Source organism: Schistocerca gregaria, chromosome 10 (assembly GCF_023897955.1).
Source record: "Schistocerca gregaria isolate iqSchGreg1 chromosome 10, iqSchGreg1.2, whole genome shotgun sequence".
Classification (NCBI taxonomy): domain Eukaryota; kingdom Metazoa; phylum Arthropoda; class Insecta; order Orthoptera; family Acrididae; genus Schistocerca; species Schistocerca gregaria.
The window spans coordinates 199,113,319-199,132,365 of NC_064929.1; the positions used below are offsets into that span (position 1 = coordinate 199,113,319).

Consider the following 19,047-nt stretch of genomic DNA (forward strand, 5'->3'; position numbering starts at 1 on the left):
TTTCTGCTGAGAAATATGAAAAAAATGCAATGTGTTGTACTGTTCCTTAGTTCTTAACATTGGAGTTAACCAATCGCATCATTGCTTCTACAAATTCAAGCTCTTGGCTTAAGTGCGGTAATGCACAGACATCCGCAGGTCCATGAGTTACCATTTGTTCAAATGCTCATTACCAGTTAAATGTGCCTTTTTCAGACGTGACAAATTTAGGATAGGTGAGCAAAAGCTGCATCTATTTGGTTTGAGGAGACCAAACAAAAAATAAGATTGGTCACACTGCCTCTGGCCAGCTGCTGGATTTTTTGTGCTTGACTATTTAATTGCCTAACTTCAGCACTAAGTAACTCGGATATGGCATAACATATCCAATTTTTTTCTTAACAATTATTTCTCAGCACAATCTCCCCACATTACCCTTACAAGCTTGTCACACTGTTTCTGACCACTCAGTATTTGGGAGAAGCAATTTGTCTAATGGTTTAAATGCCTTGCTATTGTAGTTAAAATTGACTGTGATAAATAAACAAATTGCACATTTTTACAATACAGCATGGAACAGTATTTTTTTTTCTCAAGATGGTTTTAACAGAAAACATATACACTGGTGTTTAAAGAGATGCAGGACGTCTTAAAATAATTTTTATATTTGAAAAGCTCTCTGCACATGCCCAATGAATCGGAGGAGAGTGGGAAGTATGTGCATAACCTGCTTGGCCTTTAGGAATTCAGTCGGTATAGAGTGCTTCTTGGGAGCAGACCATGCATTCTGTGTGTGAGAAATTTTTAAAAATGGTGATTCGACAACTGTAATACGGAGGAAATTTTGCAGTGATCATGGACTGCATGATATAAATGATGCTCCGGGTGAAATGTGCCCCTTAGCAGGAAATGGATCAAAATGTTTGAGGAGACCAGTACAGTACTGGCCAAACTGAAATGCAGGCGATGAAGGTCATCAAGAATGGGCAAATCCGTGGTGAGTGTAAATCAGTCTGCTCGTAATGATCCTAACGTCTCCATTCATGAGTGTGCAAGTTCTTTAAATTTACATAGATCATCACTGCACCAAATTCTGCAAAAGGAACTTAAACAGTTCCCTTAAAAACCCAACTGGCGCAAGAAATAAAGCCCCAGGATGCCAGACAGACGCTGCAGTTCATTAATGATTAATGATGTGACTGAGTGATTGCCATTCATTTAATTGCATCTTGTTTTCTGACGAGGCTCATTTTGACCTGAACGGTCATGTCAGTAAGAAAAATTACCACTACTGGAGTGCAATGAACCCTAAACAGAAGCATAAGGAACCCCTTAATCACCAAAAGTTACTGTATGGGCTGCGATGTTCACTTGAGAAATAATTGGCCCACACTTTTTAGAAGATGAAAGTGGTCGTGCAATTACAGTGAATTTGGAATGCTATGTGACGATGTTAAAAGACTGTTTGGTGGCTGAGTTACAAAACTTTTTTAGTTATAATCAAAGAACATGGTTTCAGCAATACGGAGCCACAGCACAAGCATCCTATGCAGCTATACGGCGAGTTTGTGATATTTTTCCCGGAAAATCGATCTCCAGGAGGGGGGACATAAATTAGCCCCCATGCAGCACAGATTTCAGCCCCATGGATATTTCCTTATGGGTGTACATCAAATCTAAAGTACATATCAGTAACCCAAATTCTCTAGAACAATTGAAAGGAGATATGTGTAGCGAAGTGGCAGCCATCCCAGTGTCTACATGCCGAGCTATTATGCAAAATTGTGTTTAATGTTTAAATGAGTGGCATAGGCGTACTGGATTGCATTTCAATGATATTATTTTTATAAATAAATTCCAAAACTGCTTGATTTAGTAATGAATAAAGATTTTGTCGATAGACTTCGACCTCTATTTTATTTTAACACATCAACTTTCTTGTATGAGACCCTTTATATATCCTATGCCTGGCTGAATATGTATTAGAATATTGCATATAAATTTGAAGTAAATCAGTCGGGAGCTTTCCAAGATTTTTGGTATGCTAAAAATGTTAAACGGTAATATATATAGTGCATGAGACTGCTCAGCCTTTGGCTTGGGTTTGATTCTTACTACCATCTCATGTCCAAATTTTGTATCACTCTCTTGTTCTGTTTTAGGAAACCAAACAATCATGTTTGGTGACATTGTTTCTGGCAGGCTGCTTGAATTTGTTTGCGCGAAGGCACCTAATTGGCTAATTTTGGTGCTAATTAATTCAGAAACTGTACAACATATTGAATTTTTTTCCTTAACAGTTATTTTTCAACACAAGCAACTTTGCAACACCTGTACAAGCTCTCCAGACTGTTTCTGAGCAGCCTGTATAAGATTGTGATCCATAATTGATACAAAGACATAAATGGTTTCCTGGTTGACTGTGTATTTTAGTACAACTAAGTTGAAGGATTTTAAATTCTTTATGTTTCAGTGGGCAGTATTCGTACATGAGACTATGGAATGTAAAAACAAGATTTAGTGTTATAAGGCACTAACAAGCAGCCAGATCAGATTAGTAGAATGTGAAATTCATTTTTCATGAACATATTAAAACTTTTTGATTTTCCACCATTTTTGTTTTGTCACTGTATGTGGCATTTTCTCAGTGTAGTTTTTCAGTCTGTGCAATATGGATTCATTGGATAGCTTCAATACCAATTAACTTCAGGATGGCACAAGTATCGAATTTTTTTAATAAACAATTACTTTTCAGCAGAACCTATCCTGCAACATCCTTACAGACTTTTCAGACTGTTTCTTACCACCATGTGTAACAGGTAATAAATTTCAGTCTATGATAACCATCTTCAAGACCTTAGTGCAGACACTTTTTTAACACTTTAACACATTTAGCCAACATATGAAAGTATGGTTTCTACTCAGGTCTTTTGGATAAGACCATATTTTGTAACACAAACAAAAAACATAAAGAATACAAAGTACTAACTGTAGAAAAGATTTTCTCCATGCATTGCATTAAGGAATATTGTGTCTGCATCACTTATTATTGAAGAAGAACCTAATAATAAATTGTAGAAATGGAATAATTATTAAGCAAGTAGTTTAGTTTTGAACATATGTTATGGAAGTGTTGTGCTGATTTTTTGAGGAGAAATATCAATTCTAATTCTGTATTATGTTATTGTGGTAACTGCTATTTTTTCTTTTGCCTTTACAAAATCAACAATGTCTCACAAAGATTGTTCTTCTGTTGCAGATCCAGCAAGACATTTCAAAACGTTACAACAATCGCCGAGTCAACATAATGGGTGGAGTCAACCTTCTATAACCTATGCTTATTAAAGGAACAAAATACAATAAAGATAAATATATTTTTGTCCTACTTTTTGAGTATTCTTCAGATGAACACCATGCTGTTGAGAGTACACTTACATTAATCAGAAGAGTTTTATGCAGAAGACATCCACAATTACTTCCTTTGAATGTGCTCATTTTAGGACACACAACACTGACATTCACACTTGCACTAAACAGTCTTGTAGTGTGGCTATAGTGACATACATTTTAACTTCTTGGATATGCACAGCAAGTTACTACACAATTGTAACTGGACTTTCTCCTAACATTTAAGTTGTTGCCTCGAAGTACCTCACTTTAATACATTAAAAAGATTAGATGTTCTTGCAGAACTGTATGAATATTGTAAAAAAATATTGTTAATAGGGTACACCACCAGTCCTTCTACCTGTGTCAGTTAATGCATAAGTAGTCTTTGCACTTAACTGAATTTTACATACAATGCACCGTAAACATGTCCGCAGCTTGTGGTCTTGCAGTAGCATTCTCACTTCCTGTGCATGGGGTCCCGGGTTCGATTCCTGGTGGGGTCAGGGATTTTCCCTGCCTCGAGATGAATGGGTGTTGTTGTTGTCATCTTCATCATCATCATTCATCCCCATTACAGTTGGAGGAAGGCAATGGCAAACCACCTCTGCTAGGGCCTTGCCTAATCATCAGCTGTGTCCCCTACACTCCCCGGAGTGTGGGACATCATCATCATCATCATCATCATCATCATCACACCATAAGCATAGGAAAATCAGCCACAGAACGAGATAACATCACTATTGAAATGAATGGATGGCCTGTATATGATAAGTAAAAGGTAACAAATACATTTAATAATAGATTCGTAAATATATTTTATAAAGTATAAGGACAAACAGTTCAAGAGACTGATCACAGCACTATATTGAAAAATTAACTCATAAAATTCAATCAGACGACTGTGTGTGTGTGTGTGTGTGTGTGTGTGTGTGTGTGTGTGTGTGTGTGTGTGTGTGTGTGCGTGGGTGTGTGTGTGTGTCGTCTATTGTTGACGAAGGCCTTAATGGCTTTAATTGTGAGAGTCTTTGTTGTGCCTATCTGCGACTCAGCATCTCCACTATATGGTTAGTAGCAACTTTCCTTTTCATAATATTGTTACTTTCCATCCTGGATTTTCCATTGTGTGATAAACTTAATGTGCGAAAGGCAGATGAAGAAGTATTGTGCACCCAGAATTTCTTTACGGCATGTATCAGAGCTCAAGGTAAACACTTTGAGCGCTAGATACAGGGTGTCCAGCAAAGGAATCCCTAATTTCAAAATTAAATATCTCAAAAACTAAGATTGATAGACAAGTGGAACAGATACTATGTTTATAGTGAAAGCTGTATGAATTTTACAGAGAAGTACAAAAGTTTGGTAATAGTTCGAAAATCTGCAAACAGACGCTGCTGTGATCACAATACGTAGTGCCTACAAAACAGTGTGCCACAGCTCAGAGTGACCAGTTCCACCACTGTAATGTGAAAGAAGGTTAGCATGCCAAAGGAAGAGGTTGAAGTAATGTATTCCATTAAGCAATATGTTTTGATGATGCTGGAATACCACAGGTTAGAACACATCCCTCTGACAATAACACACAGTTTTGAAACAGGATTTAATATTCCAAAAGTACCCAATGCAAAAACCATTCACAAGCTCTTCACCAAATTTCAACGTATACGCAGCGTGGCTGATTATCTACTCGGAAATGTTGGCCCCTGGCAACATGTAGTTAATCCTGAAAAGGTTGCCATGGTTTCTGGAATTACTCAGCAAAATCCAAAGAAATCCATCTGAAGAATTACAGCAAAGACTGGTTTGAAGCATTCAAGCTTACAGAAAATACTAAACCAGTACATACAGACATTTCCCTTCAAAATCCAAAGCCACCAGGCCATACCTGTACGACATAGGTGACAGAGGGTTGACTTTTGCAAACCAGATGCTCACAATGATAAATAATGAAGGATTTGATGTTGGTCACATCTGGTTCAGAGAAGAAGCGCACTTCCACCTGAGTGTAGTCGTGAATAAACAAAACTTCCAATTTTGGGGTTATGAAAATCCCCATTTGTGTGAAGCGAAACCTCTATATTCCCCCAAAGTTACTATTTGGGCTTCAGCATTCAGCAGAGTCATTATTAGCCCTTTTTCACTCATGAACACTACATTGCATTTTTGGAACAATTTGTCGCCACACATGTAGTGTTGGAGGACCTACCAGGCACCGAGTGGCTCGTGCTATTATGGGGCCAGACTACATCGCACCGAACAGCTGTTTCCCTTTTTTGACGACTACTTTGGGAACAATCATTGCGTTGGATTATTCCAAATTTACTACTGCAGGACTCCTCATGACTACTTTTTGTGGGCCACATTGAAAGACACTGTTTACTGGAACCATCACACCGTGTTGGACGAGCACGAATCGTCATTCTGTGTGGCATCTGACTCCATTTTGGTTGAGACACTACAGGATGTGATGGCTAATTTCATTGTTATTTTGCAGCACCTACATACTGCAGTTGTTGGATATTTTGGAAAGATTGTGATCTGATTGCAAAGACTGCTTACAAAGGACAAGTTTAATTATGCGCGCTGATATTGTACGAGGTGCACAGCATATAGTGCCATCTATTAGCAGATTGTCAAACTTCTGCACAACATTCTCATAGCTTTCACAATAAATACACCTTTAGTGGAACACTTGTATCGATCCTATCTGTTGAGATATCGGATTTTAAAATCGGGCACTCCTTTGCTAAACACACTATATGAGAGTCATACTAATGAAAACATGAACTGTACCCTAGTCATGACATTGCTTACATTTGATACTGTTGTGTTGGCTACTGTGGGAGTCGGCTCAAACGAAAACAAGGAAGGAGAGAGGTTGTGATGGCCAGTGGCAGGCATCCAAAATGATTTGTACATAATGCTTTAAGATTAACTGATCACTTCATTTTTAAAAAGAAAAGAAACTTGTACCTCATATGTGCTATTACATTTATTCACTGCTAGCTCGGGTACCCTGCTTTGCTCTAGGAGTTGATATGATATTGTGTGGTAGTTGGAATAAATGGTAAACTTTAAAGTATAAGAGGTAAAAAATTTGTTTATGAAGTACTGTAAATATTTTTCTAAAGTACTAGAGGTACAAATATTACTATTTACTGTATTAGTTTATAAACTACGTTTTTCATTTTGTTATCCCAGGTACATATGTACAATTTTTTTGAAGTTCCTACTTGTTAGCAAGCTAGATAATGTTGACCTTGAGAGAAGCAGGAGTCACAGCAATGCCTCTGCGACGTGCATGGTGTCGCAGCGTTTCTGTGTATCGCAGTTTGAAAGCGATTGATATTGACTTTGCTGGCTAATTTAATAAACAGCAATTGATTGGAGGTCCAAATGTTTTTCGTGGACTCCATTTGAACTTTACCTGTGATGTACAAGCTTTGTTTGGAGGTAGTACCTGGCTCACACTTGCTATTGTATAGGGCAATCAAGCAGATTATGGTGGCTTGAAGCATTCCCAGATGCTAACATATTGGCTTGAAAGATATGGAGTATTGCTGAGACTACAGGAATTTTGGCTAAAGAGCCATATGGTACTCTTGTTCCAAGCATGCCATTTGTTTTAACTACGAGAAGGTTGATGCCGCAATATTTTAAAGTTTGTCCTTGCACTTTCGTAAATGCAAAACTGTGGGTTAATTTGATTTGAAATTTCGGTCTTCTAAATTGGAATGGCAGTTCAGTAGAGATCAGTGGTATCCTAGGGATAAATAATGTGTGTCTTTTGTACTTACCAGTCATAAGTTCGGCTTGTATGGTGTTATTCGATAGCTGCTTGACAGTCATCCTTGTTCCATTACATAGTTTTGGTGAGTTGAGATTTCTGAGTAGTATGACCGGAGATCCAGTTTTAAGTCGAAGACAGAGTAATGACATTCCTGATACTTACAAAGAATTTAGAAATTCTGTGGGGAAGTTTGATCAATTTGTATATTCTTCTTCACTGGGTATTTTCTTTTGATTATTTATGTTGGTATCATTGACAATATTATTTTTAGTTGCCAGAATTGCCCTTCAAGTAGACAATCCAGATTGGTATAGTTGTGAACAATGTTTGGATAAAGTTGGTCAATGAGTTCATTTTCAGCAGTGGCTAAGTTGCAGAAGTCGTTGAGTTTCATGAGGCCGCTTATCTGGTCAGTAGGATATGCGCCTTCACCTATTTGTAAAATTTGTTGAGCAAAATGTGCTGTTGTTTCATCTTTCGATAGTTCAACTCTTATATTTTATTTGTATGTGTGGCCAGATATGTGACATTTTTAAGCATGTATTGATCTCGTCTACCAGCAATGAATTGGGGATAACTGGAAGTGTTTGTCGAAAATCTAAGACTGTGAGTAGAACTCCTCCCACCACTTCAGAGTTTTGTCGCAAATCTTGTAATGTTCTATCTATTTCTTAGAGTGATTTTTATGTGCCATATGGCATTCATCCCAGAAGATAATTTTAGCTAGCTGTAGAAGCTCACCCCACCCAGATGCTCTTGAGATTTTATATTCCGGGAATAGTTCTTCGGCTATATTAAATGCTAATTGTAAGGGAGAATGGGCAGTTCATCCTCCTTCCATAAGTGTGGCTGCAATGCTGGATGATGCCAGTGCAAGTGTGATGTCTTGTTTAGCACGTATTTTCGCTGGCAATAGATTAATTAGGGCTGCTTGCTGTGTCCAAGTAAATAATTCCGCCAGTGTTATCAATATGGTCCATGATAGTATGGTAAAATTTGAAAATTTGACACACTGGTAGCTTCTTTTCATGGCACTTGCATCCCAAGTTGTGTCCTAAGGTCTGGTTGTTTATTGCTAAGCATTTATCTTCTAGGCGAATGAGTGTTTCATTGGAGATGTCATTGTTGAACTCAATGGTCAGTTCAGGACGAGCTTGTAGGATCTGGTACAGTACATCATTACTCGTACTCTTTTTGAAGCAGTCCCATGGCTGTTCTGAATTCTGTGAATTACATATTGTTAGAATTATCGCGAATAAGTTCAACCGAAGCTGTGAATGAGGCTTCTTGTAGAGTTAATTACCAGTGGTTGTCGATTCCACTGCGGTAGCGTTCTCGCTTCCCACGCCTGGGTTCCCGGGTTCGATTCCCAGTGGGGTCAGGGATTTTCTCTGCCTCGTGATGACTGGGTGTTGTGTGCTGTCCTTAGGTTACTTAGGTTCAAGTAGTTGTAAGTTCTAGGGGACTGATGACCATATATGTTAAGTACCATAGTGCTCAGAGCCATTTTTTTTTTGTCGATTCCATGAATCCTAAGCATTGACATGCTTCTCTATGCACCTGGCGTAGGTAACCGTCAACAGTCTTGAGATCTGTGAAACTTGTTGATCCTCATATTTTGTGTAGCAATATGTGGAGACAGGAACATTCACCATTGTTTGCATGTATGGTGTATACTCAGCCTAGTGTGTCAGTTTTTTGTGATTCTTCCAAGATCTTCTACTGGAACTCCTTGTTTTCATTGTTCAAACGTTTTTCTTGTTGTGTACCACGTATAACAGGTAGGGACATTGACATGTACGTTACTGGCCATCAAAATTGCTACACCAAGAAGAAATGCAGATGATAAACGGGTATTCATTGGACTAATATATTATACTAGAACTGACATGTGATTACATTATCACGCAATTTGGGTGCATAGATCCTGAGAAATCAGTACAGCTGATATTTACAGAATTAACACGCTGTCAGAATGAAACATTGTTATCCACTATTAATAAATTTATCATACACAAAATACCTAATCTTGACTGTTGTGACCAAGTGCTGTAAAAACTGAAATGTAACAGTCTCTGTTAAGATATTCATCTATAGAGTAGAAGTAGTCATTCAAACTCTGTTTGAACTGTGCTTTATCTGAAACCAAGTTTTTAATGGCTGCTGGCAATTGAAATGAAATGAAATGTCGTGCGACGAGGGCCTCCCGTCGTGTAGACCATTCTCCTGGTGCTAGTCTTTCGATTTGACACCACTTCGGCGACTTGCGCGTTGATGGGGATAAAATGATGATTAGGACAATACAGCACCCAGTCCCTGAGCGGAGAAAATCTCCGACCCAGCCGGGAATCGAACCCGGTTCCTTTGGATTGACAGTCTGTTGTGCTGACCACTCAGCTAGCGGGGGCGGACTGCTGGCAATTTATTGGATTTGTTTCACATTAAAATGATATCCTTCCTTTCTGTGTAGAAATATTAACGGATATTGGAGGGTATAATATGTACAGTGTGTCTCTGCAGTGTGTCATAGTCCTTCTCTTTGTTGTACAATTATGTCTTGGCTTGTGTTTTCATTGTTATGATGGCAACTACATCTATCTGGGGTATGTTTAATTGATGTACGTGTCCTACAGGTGGTCTTTTGTCAGCTTGAATTATAACTTTATAGTCATCAGAAATCATTCGGTCTAGTGCTGTTTTGAATGTGTGAATCAGTTGATTACATTTGTGTAAGATCCACCGTACATCTTGGACTACTGCTTGTCTTAATCCACTGATATTTGTGCATCCTTGATCAATTTGTGGTTCTTCACTTCTAATGAAATATACTTACAGAAATTTATGGCCTTCGTTGGGTAGTGATAGTAATGATCCCTTGTTGGGATAGATTTGTCCTTGGATGGAAAAAAAAAAAAAATCGCTTTCATGCTTATTAATGTTGATCGAAGTGACACCGAAATATGTCATTTGGAAGCAGGTGTTGTGCATTTTTATCTTTTGAAGAAAGTGATTCTGGAGTTTTCTCAGTCATGTAATTTAAAAAATTCCTGCAGAGATGTGTCCAGTGGTTGTAATCGAATTCTTCCATTCATTGAACAGAATCCTGGTATTCTTCAACTGAATTTTTTTACATTGCAAAATTGGCAGATGATGTCCATTTTCCCAATTACTGTTTACTTGTTCTCGTGCACACTTCTCACAGGGTGTGATATTTTCATGGCTGGCTAGAGTTCCCAGTCTTTTATTATGATATTGTGTCACAGTTATTGATTCTTCAGTCGATTCATTTCGTTGTTCTTCGGTTCTCTGCTTCTCATGGTGCTCATTGTTATTCATTGGAAATTGAAGGTGCTTCGCGCTCTTTGTTTGTCTTGATGTTTTGCTGCTCTTTCTTTTTTCGATGGTTTGCTTCAGAACTGGCAAGGTCTCCTCCTCTTTCACGTTTGGGCATTCTCTAAAATATAAATCAAATCAACTTTTTACTGAAAAATACACTAAGTACACTTTACACACTTTTCTCACTTTATTTTCGATTTATATTCTGTCACTGTATCACTTTGACTACTCACACTTCACTGTTTGTTTTTATTCATTCACTGCAATAATTTTTCATTTCCTTTCTTTGTCACTGATAAGAAACTGTTCCAGACTATTCCTGAACGTTCCAGAACATCCTTGATCATTGCAGAACATGCTGGAATGTTGTGGGATGGTCTCGAATACTCTCAAATGTTCTAGAAATTTCTAGAGAGGGCAAAACTTCGCAGGCCTTATATCTTCAAAAGCATGCCCTTCAGGTAAAAAAGGGAATCTTCTTCTTGGATGAGGGATAGCGGGCTACGACCCTTGATCGAACCGGGAGATTTTGAGATCTAACAGCACGCACACTGTGAACTTGCTTTTATAATATTCAGTGTGTTTCAAAGTGAATATATGTATTGCGAATGCATATATTTATTAAACTTTAAGACGTATGAATCTGAAACTTTACACACATGTTTATGAACATCTCAAGTTCAGATTATAGATGTTCAATACATCCTCCATCAGTGACACAAATAATATCACATCTATACTCAAAGTTCTCCCATACTCAGGCAAGCATGTCCTTTGTCACTGATGTTATGGCAGTTCGGATCTGGTTCTTCAACTCTTCCAGGTTCTGTGGGAGTGGTGGTACATAAACGTTGTCTTTAACGAAATCCTACAGGAAAAAGTCAGAAGGTGTCAAACCAGTTGACTGTAGAGCCCAGCTGAGACATGTTAAGTTGCCAGCTCCCTGATGACCAACCCAACAATTCAGTAGAGTTTCATTCAGATATTCACGCACTTGGTGACTCCAGTGAGGGGGTGCCCCATCTTGTTGAAAAATGAAGTTGGCTTCGTGCAGCCCCGGAAACAACAAGTTTTGTAACATAGCGAGATACTGCTGACTGTTAACCGTGTTTCCATCAAAGAAGAATGGGCCGTAAACTGATGATCAGGATATCGCACAAAACACATTGACTTTGGGCGAATCTCGTACATGTTTCATGGCTGCATGTGGGTTCTGTAGGCCACAAAATCGAACATTGTGTTTGTTTATCTGACCACTAACAAGGAAAGTCACTTCATCACTGAACACGATGCATTGTGCGAAAGTGTTGTCAATAGCATCAAGAATCTCGTTACAAAATGTCACAAGTTTGCGTTTATCATCGGGACGCAGAGCTTGTAACAGCTGTAAGTTGCACCACTTCATAAGCAACTGACATCTCAAAGTACACCAAATTGTTGTTGTAGGCAGTTGTAACTCCCAACTGGCACAAGAAGTTGATTTTGAAGAACTACGTCGGAATTTGTGCAAAATTTTCTACAGGAACATGAGGGCGGCCAGGACTCTTTCCTTTGCATACACATTATGTATCTAGAAACTGTCGATGCCATCTGTGAATGTTCCATCCATTCCGAGGATTAATGTGGTACCTCAGCATGAAACATTTTTGCACTGTAGTAATGTAATTGCACTTCGCCAATTCGAGAATACAAAATGATTTCTGCTGCAGAGTAGCCATTTTAAACATATGACAATTACAAAGCAAAACAGAAGACAACTAACATCTAGCAAGGACAGCACTTCTACTTATGGCATGTACTGATTAGAAAAATGCACCGATGATGACTGATATCAGTCAAAATCGGTTTGCAACCAGATAAATAAATTATGTTTGTTGTGGTTGGCAGGAGAGCCAACACCGTGTTACTAAAGAAGGCCGAAATGCACACGTTTTAGCTCACGCAGGCTGGCTTGAGGTCTGGAACATGACAAGGGAATTAGAATTTAGAAACAACGGACGTAGCTGGTGGAATACTTAACTTTAATCCATTAAGGTGAACATCACTCTTGACATTACATGATTCACAGTATCAATAGTAACTGATAATGGCGCCTTGCTAGGTCGTAGCAAATAACGTAGCTGAAAACTATGCTAACTATCGTCTCGGCAAATGAGAGCGTATTTTTGTCAGTGAACCATCGCTAGCAAAGTCGGCTGTACAACTGGGGTGAGTGCTAGGAAGTCTCTCTAGACCTACCGTGTGGCGGCTCTCGATCTGCAATCATTGATAGTGGCGACAAGCGGGTCCGACATATACTAACGGACTGCAGTCGATTTAAAGGCTACCACCTAGTAAATGTGGTGTCTGGTGGTGACATCACAATGTTTCCATGTCTGGTTGCTATATTCTTTATAATTTTATATTCCATGGTGACTGCACAGAAGGGGAACATTATGGAGCCCAACATTCAAAATCCTTTATATTGATTTCTAGTCACAGAACTCAGGCTAAGTATCAACGTGCTTGATGCTCTTGAAATCTGCAGCCAAACTGGACCGACTAGCGACGGGCGGCTGGGTAAGTCAGCATTGTTAGGAGGCACTTCCTGGAGGTGTAGTGCTGCTCGCTCTCTCCATTGGTGTTAACAGGGTCATCTTGATAGCGTTTTGCGGTGCTGCGCTGGTCAGTGTGCAGTCAAAGCTTTAGGAATACATAGATACAGTACAGCAGATGTCTGTCAGATTAAACCAGGAAAATTATTCTATGTCTATAATATATTCAGTTACAGCAGAACTTTAAAGTACTTTCTGTTCCACTGCATACTTAATTGCTACTGAAACCACATGATTTAAAAGTGCTTAAATAGAAACAGCTTTCATTTTATCGCAATGCCATGGCCGTATTACATCTTCTGGTAGGTTCCAGACAATTTTTAATTTTTTCTCTCTGTCAAAATTATACAGTTTTTCAAAAAGCTCAATGCAGACAGTTGGGCATGGCAAACGATTGTCTTTAATGACTTATTTGGGAAGAATAATGTGGTCATAAATTGTTAAATGATTTCTCAGTACAGTTTCTTTACACCATACTTGTGATTCATCTGAAATTGATCAAGTGTAAAAACTATATAAATAAGAACATAAATGTTCCTTAGCTTGAAAATCGTGAATTGCCGAAAGTTGCTATGTAACTTTGTTGAGATTTTTTGTTGCAATGTTTCCCTAGTATTACATTTGTGAAAATTTATATATTACATATATTAAAAATAGGTATATAAAAACACACATGTATTCCAGCACAACGGTGTGTCAAAATTCGAAAGCATTCAGTCAAAAACTTTCGGGGATGTGTGATTAGAAACATTTGCAGTTTCTATTCAGATGTTTCTTCAGAATCATTCATCCTTGAAAGTTCTTGACCAAGTGTTTTGAAATTTTGACACTACATTGAATTCTAATACAGGCATGTTTATGGGTACCTAATTCTTTAATACATGCATATTTTAATACATATAAATATATGTCATTGTTATCAAAAATATCAAAATATGCCTTTCCAATGTTCTTTAAATTTTTCACATTACTGCAACAGTAAATGTTCATACACATATAGACAAATACTTTTTAATATATAATTACATAAACAATACTAAAATGTTATTAGCAAACAGAAAAGTTGTATTTATTGCTTATAGGTTTATGATTGGAATAGTACTACAGAATCTGAATCAGCAATAACAATAAGACAATAAGCAAGGCTCAAGGTCAGAGAGAGGAGGGGAGAGGAGATGGACAGAGGTGTGGGTGGCAACGGACATGGAAAGTGGGAGGCTATGAACAGACAGATGAGGTAGAAGGAGATGGAGAGAGAAGGGGAGAGAGAGTGAGCATGAGGAGATGGAGAGAGAGGGTGGAGGAGAAGATGCACAGAGTTAGGGGGCACTTGGAGTTTCAGAGGGGAGAGGAGAGAGAGAGAGAGAGAGAGAGAGAGAGAGAGAAGGTGGACAGAGAGGGGGATGGGCTGGGAGAGGGGGAGAGAAAGGGGCAATAGGTGATGAAGAAAGAGAGAGAAGGGGAGGAGGTGATGGACAGAGAGTGGGGGAATGAGTAGGAGATGGACAAGGAAAGGGGATTTGGGAAATGGACAGAGACAGGGGAAAGGAGGAGAGTAGTATGTAACCCATACATGTTAGAAATGTGTTTTTTCTGCTTTTTTCTTTCCCTTTGAAGCAGACTAAGCCACAGCAAAATGTGACTGGATACAGTCAGTAAATGTAATGTGTGGAAATAGACATTGAAATGTAATATGATATGGAATTTAAAATTAAGGAGACAGTTTTATAAAGTGCATCGAGCAGGAGGAATAAGGGGAGGGGGGAGGCTTATATGGGGCCAACCTTGCACTTACAATCCAGCTCTCTACCAGTTGCACTACAAACAAACTGTACTAGCCAAGTAATTCTGTACAAAAGTTACTTTCAATTAATCGACAATGTTAGAAATATTTATTTATTTCACATATTCTAGCACACCAATGTGGAAATGTATCTTTCCTTCCATTTCGCTGCAGCCATATTTTGCATCTTTCTGCATGCCTTTGGCATTGTGGAAGTCGGAAAAACCTGTTACCACGATCTGCCTTCGAATAGCAGTTTAGTGCACAACACTGACATTCTTCACTACAGAAAAGTGGACACTTTTTGTTAACCTCTTATATTAACATAAAATAAATCTGATTGTTTCCCTCATTCACACCCATATCCACGTATTGTTGATATATACGCGACGTGAATACGTGTCGCCAGCTTGAGACGCGGTTCAAACACGTGGGTATTCGCGTTCTCAACGACGTGGGACAAGGGAAGATAAAGGTCATGAAATTGACAACAGCCTATGCTGTTCCAAGAATGGATATTGCATATTGAAAACGAAATATTCTTACACAGATCTCTTCCTTTGCACATATACTTTTCTCTTCCCGTATTTCATATAGGCATCGGTGGTTCAGTGGTAGAATGCTCGCCTGCCACGCGGGCGGCCCGGGTTCGATTCCCGGCCGATGCAAGATTTTTACATGCGTATTTTGTTTCCACGAAGCGTAATATACATATTATTGAAACAAATTTAGCCACCAACTGCAGTTTGTAAAAATAAATGACGATGTTCAATCAGTTGTTCGCGATGCATTTCACACAGTAGTTTCCTATGACAGTATAGACTATTACAAACTGCAAGTAATAGAAAAAGAGACCTAAATTCAGTAGTGTGGCGTTATAATGTGAGGTCTAAAATAGCCGCTAATCAAACCAATCCTCCCAAGTACTTTCTTGTGTTACTTGCGACCAAAATGGCTACATTCCATTGACCAATGGCAGCGCTCAGTTGTCACCAATTCAGACGTAAAAGGTTGTCACTACCTTCTGTATTCAGGGCTTTCGTTCCTGACTTCCTGGTTGATTAGGTTCCACACTTGCTCTCCCACTGGGGTCCTGTTTGAATGGTTCCAATGGAATAGAAAAACGTATGCAGTTTAGATCACACACACAAAATCGATGTCCGAAATGGGTAGCTAACGTTGAAAATTCTTGCGTAATTAGACACAATGTCCGCCACAGCGTAACAAAAACAGCGTCTGTGTGTGTGAAGACCTCGTCCGTAAATAATGGTAACTACGAAATAGCAGTATCTCCGTTGTTAAGTAGTACGATATAATGTTCCTTCGGACATGCACTGCATCCAAACAGTCCTCGGAATGCCCAGCTGTACCGACTAACCGCCGTTTCATCCTTAGCCAATAGGCGTCATTATACGCGGATTTGGAGGGGCATATCGTAAGAACATCGCTCGCCCTGCCTTTGTCAGTTTCCGTGACCGGAGCCGCTACTGCTTAGTCAACACCCTCCCCCCCCCCCCCCCCTTCCAAGTCGCCCTCCTTTGCTAGTCAAGCCCGACAGCGCACCACTTCGATTGTTGTTGTGGTCTTCAGTCCAGAGACTGGTTTGATGCATCCCTCCATGCTGCTCTATCCTGCGCAAGCTTCTTCAACTCCCAGTACGTACTGCAACCTACATCCTTCTGAATCTGCGTAGTGTATTCATCTCTTGGTCTCCCTCTATGGTTTTTACCCTCCATGCTGCCCTCCAATACTAAATTGGTGATCCCTTGATGCCTCAGAACATGTACTACCAACCGATCCCTTCTCATAGTCAAGTTGTGGCACAAACTCCTCTTCTCCCCAAATCTACTCAATACCTCCACATTAGTTATGTGATCTACCCATCTAATCTTCAGCATTCTTCTATAGCACCACATTTCGAAAGATTCTATTCTCTTCTTGTCCAAACTAGTTATCGTCCATGTTTCACTTCCATACATGGCTACACTCCATACAAATACTATCATAAATGACTTTCTGACACTTAAGTCTGTACTTGATGTTAAAAAATTTCTTTTCTTCAGAAACGCTTTTCTTGCCATTACCAGTCTACATTTTATATCCTCTCTACTTCGACTATCATCAGTTATTTTGCTTCCCAAATAGCAAAACTCATCTACTACTTGAAGTGTTTCATTCCCTAATCTAATTCCCCCAGCATCAACTGATTTAATTCGACTACATTCCATTATCCTCGTTTTGCTTTCGTTGATGTTCATCTCATATCCTCCTTTCAAGACACTGTCCATTCCGTTCAACTGCTCTTCCAGGTCGTTTGCTGACAGAATTACAGTGTCATCGGCAAACTGCAAAGTTTTTATTTCTTCTCCATGGGTTTTAATTACTACTCCAAATTTTTGTTTTGTTTCCTTCGTTGCTTGCTCAATATGCAGATTGAATAACATTGGGGGTAGGCTACAATCCTAATCACTGCTTCCCTTCCATGCCCTACTTATAACTGCCATCTGGTTTCTGTACAAATTCTAAACAGCCTTTCGCTCCCTGTATTTTACCCCTGCCACCTTCAGAATTTGAAAGAGAGTATTTCAATCAACATTGTCAAAAGCCTTCTGTAAGTCTACAAATGCTAGAAACGTAGTTTTACCTTTCCTAAATTTATCTTCTAAGATAAGTCGTAGGTTCACATTGGCTCACGTATTCCAACATTTCTATGGAATCCAATCTCATCCCGCCGCAAGTTGGCTTCTACGTTTTTCTATGCGTCTGTAAAGAATTCGTGTTAGTATTTTGTAGCCGTGACGTATTAAACTGATAGTTGGTAATTTTCACACCTTTCAACACCTGCTTTCTTTGGGATTGAAATTATTATATTCTTCTTTAAGTCTGAGGGTATTTTACCTGTCTCATACATCTTGCTCACCAAATGGCAGAGTTTTTTCAGGGCTGACTCTCCCAAAGCCATCAGTAGTTCTAATGGAATGTTGTCTACTCTTGGGGCCTTATTTCGACTTAGGTCTTTCAGAGCTCTGTCAATTTCTTCACGTAGTATCATATCTCAAATTTCATCTACGTCCTCTTCCATTTCCATAATATCACCCTCAAGTACATCGCCCTTGTAGAGATCCTCTATATACTCCTTCCACCTTTCTGCTCTCCCTTCTTTGCTTAGAAGTGGTTTTCTGTCTGAGCTCTTGATATTCCTGCAAGTGGTTCTCTTTTCTCCAAAGGTCCCTTTAGGTAGTATCTATCTTATCCCTAGTGATATATGCCTCTTCATTCTTACATTTGTCCTCTAGCCAACCTTGCTCAGCCATTTTGCACTTCCTGTCGATCTGATTTTTGAGGCTTTTGTAGTCATTTTTGCCTACTTCATTTACTACATTTTTAAATTTTCTCCTTTCATCATTTAAGTTCAAGATCACTTCTGTTACCCAAGGATTTCTACTAGCCCTCGTCTTTTTACCTACTTGATCCTCTGCTGCCTTCACTATTTCATCTATGAAAGCTACCCATTTTTCTTCTACTGTTTGTCTTTTCCCCCGTTCTTGTCAATCGTTTCCTAATGCTCTTTCTGAGACTCTCTACAATCTCTGGTTCTTTCAGTTTATTAAGATCCATCTCCTTAAATGCCCACCTTTTCGCAGTTTCTTTAGTTTTAATCTACAGTTCATAACCAATAGATTGTGGTCAGAGGCCACATCTGCCTCTGGAAATGTCTTACAATTTAAAACCTGGTTATCTGATGGAAAGCGGCGTTACCAGTGCGCTGCTGTTTCGTATTTATTCGCCAGTACCGGGCCCTTGAGTCTCAATAAATATGCCCTTCCTTTAGGGGAATATACGTCATGCACGAGTGCAGGTTGTGACACACAGGCGACAACACATGGAAGTTCGGATCTGGTCGTGATTCGTCGCAGTTGTTAAGGCGACAGCTGATGACGAGAGGGAAATCTGGGTTCGAGTCCCAGTCGGAGACAAATTTCCACCGTCGTCATTCCAATATACAGCCGTTGGTGGTTCATACTCTCAATTGCAAATACATTTCCTGTAAGTAATGGCAAGGTACAGTCGATGAGACGCAGTTATTGCATGTAAAACGTTACACGCGATGCGCTTTATTGATATTAGTTGACAGTCCCACGTTTAACCCAGAAATAGCAACTCTATTTCTGATTTCA

The 19,047-nt window shown here is 39.2% G+C and overlaps 1 protein-coding gene and 1 non-coding gene across 2 annotated transcripts in view; both read left to right on the forward strand.

The window, feature by feature from the left end:
* Positions 1 to 3,357, forward strand: part of LOC126293327 (CDK5 regulatory subunit-associated protein 3) — a 69,061-nt gene extending 65,704 nt beyond the window's left edge. Inside the window, exon 10 of the mRNA XM_049986513.1 lies at positions 3,239 to 3,357. Within this exon, the coding sequence (XP_049842470.1) occupies positions 3,239 to 3,310 (72 nt within the window). The 3' untranslated portion in view covers positions 3,311 to 3,357. The remainder of the gene's footprint in view (positions 1 to 3,238) is intronic.
* A 12,109-nt stretch (positions 3,358 to 15,466) lies between these two features.
* Trnag-gcc (transfer RNA glycine (anticodon GCC)) lies at positions 15,467 to 15,537 on the forward strand. The gene has a single exon. It is a non-coding gene; the product is annotated as a tRNA-Gly (tRNA).
* Positions 15,538 to 19,047: the final 3,510 nt, after the last annotated feature.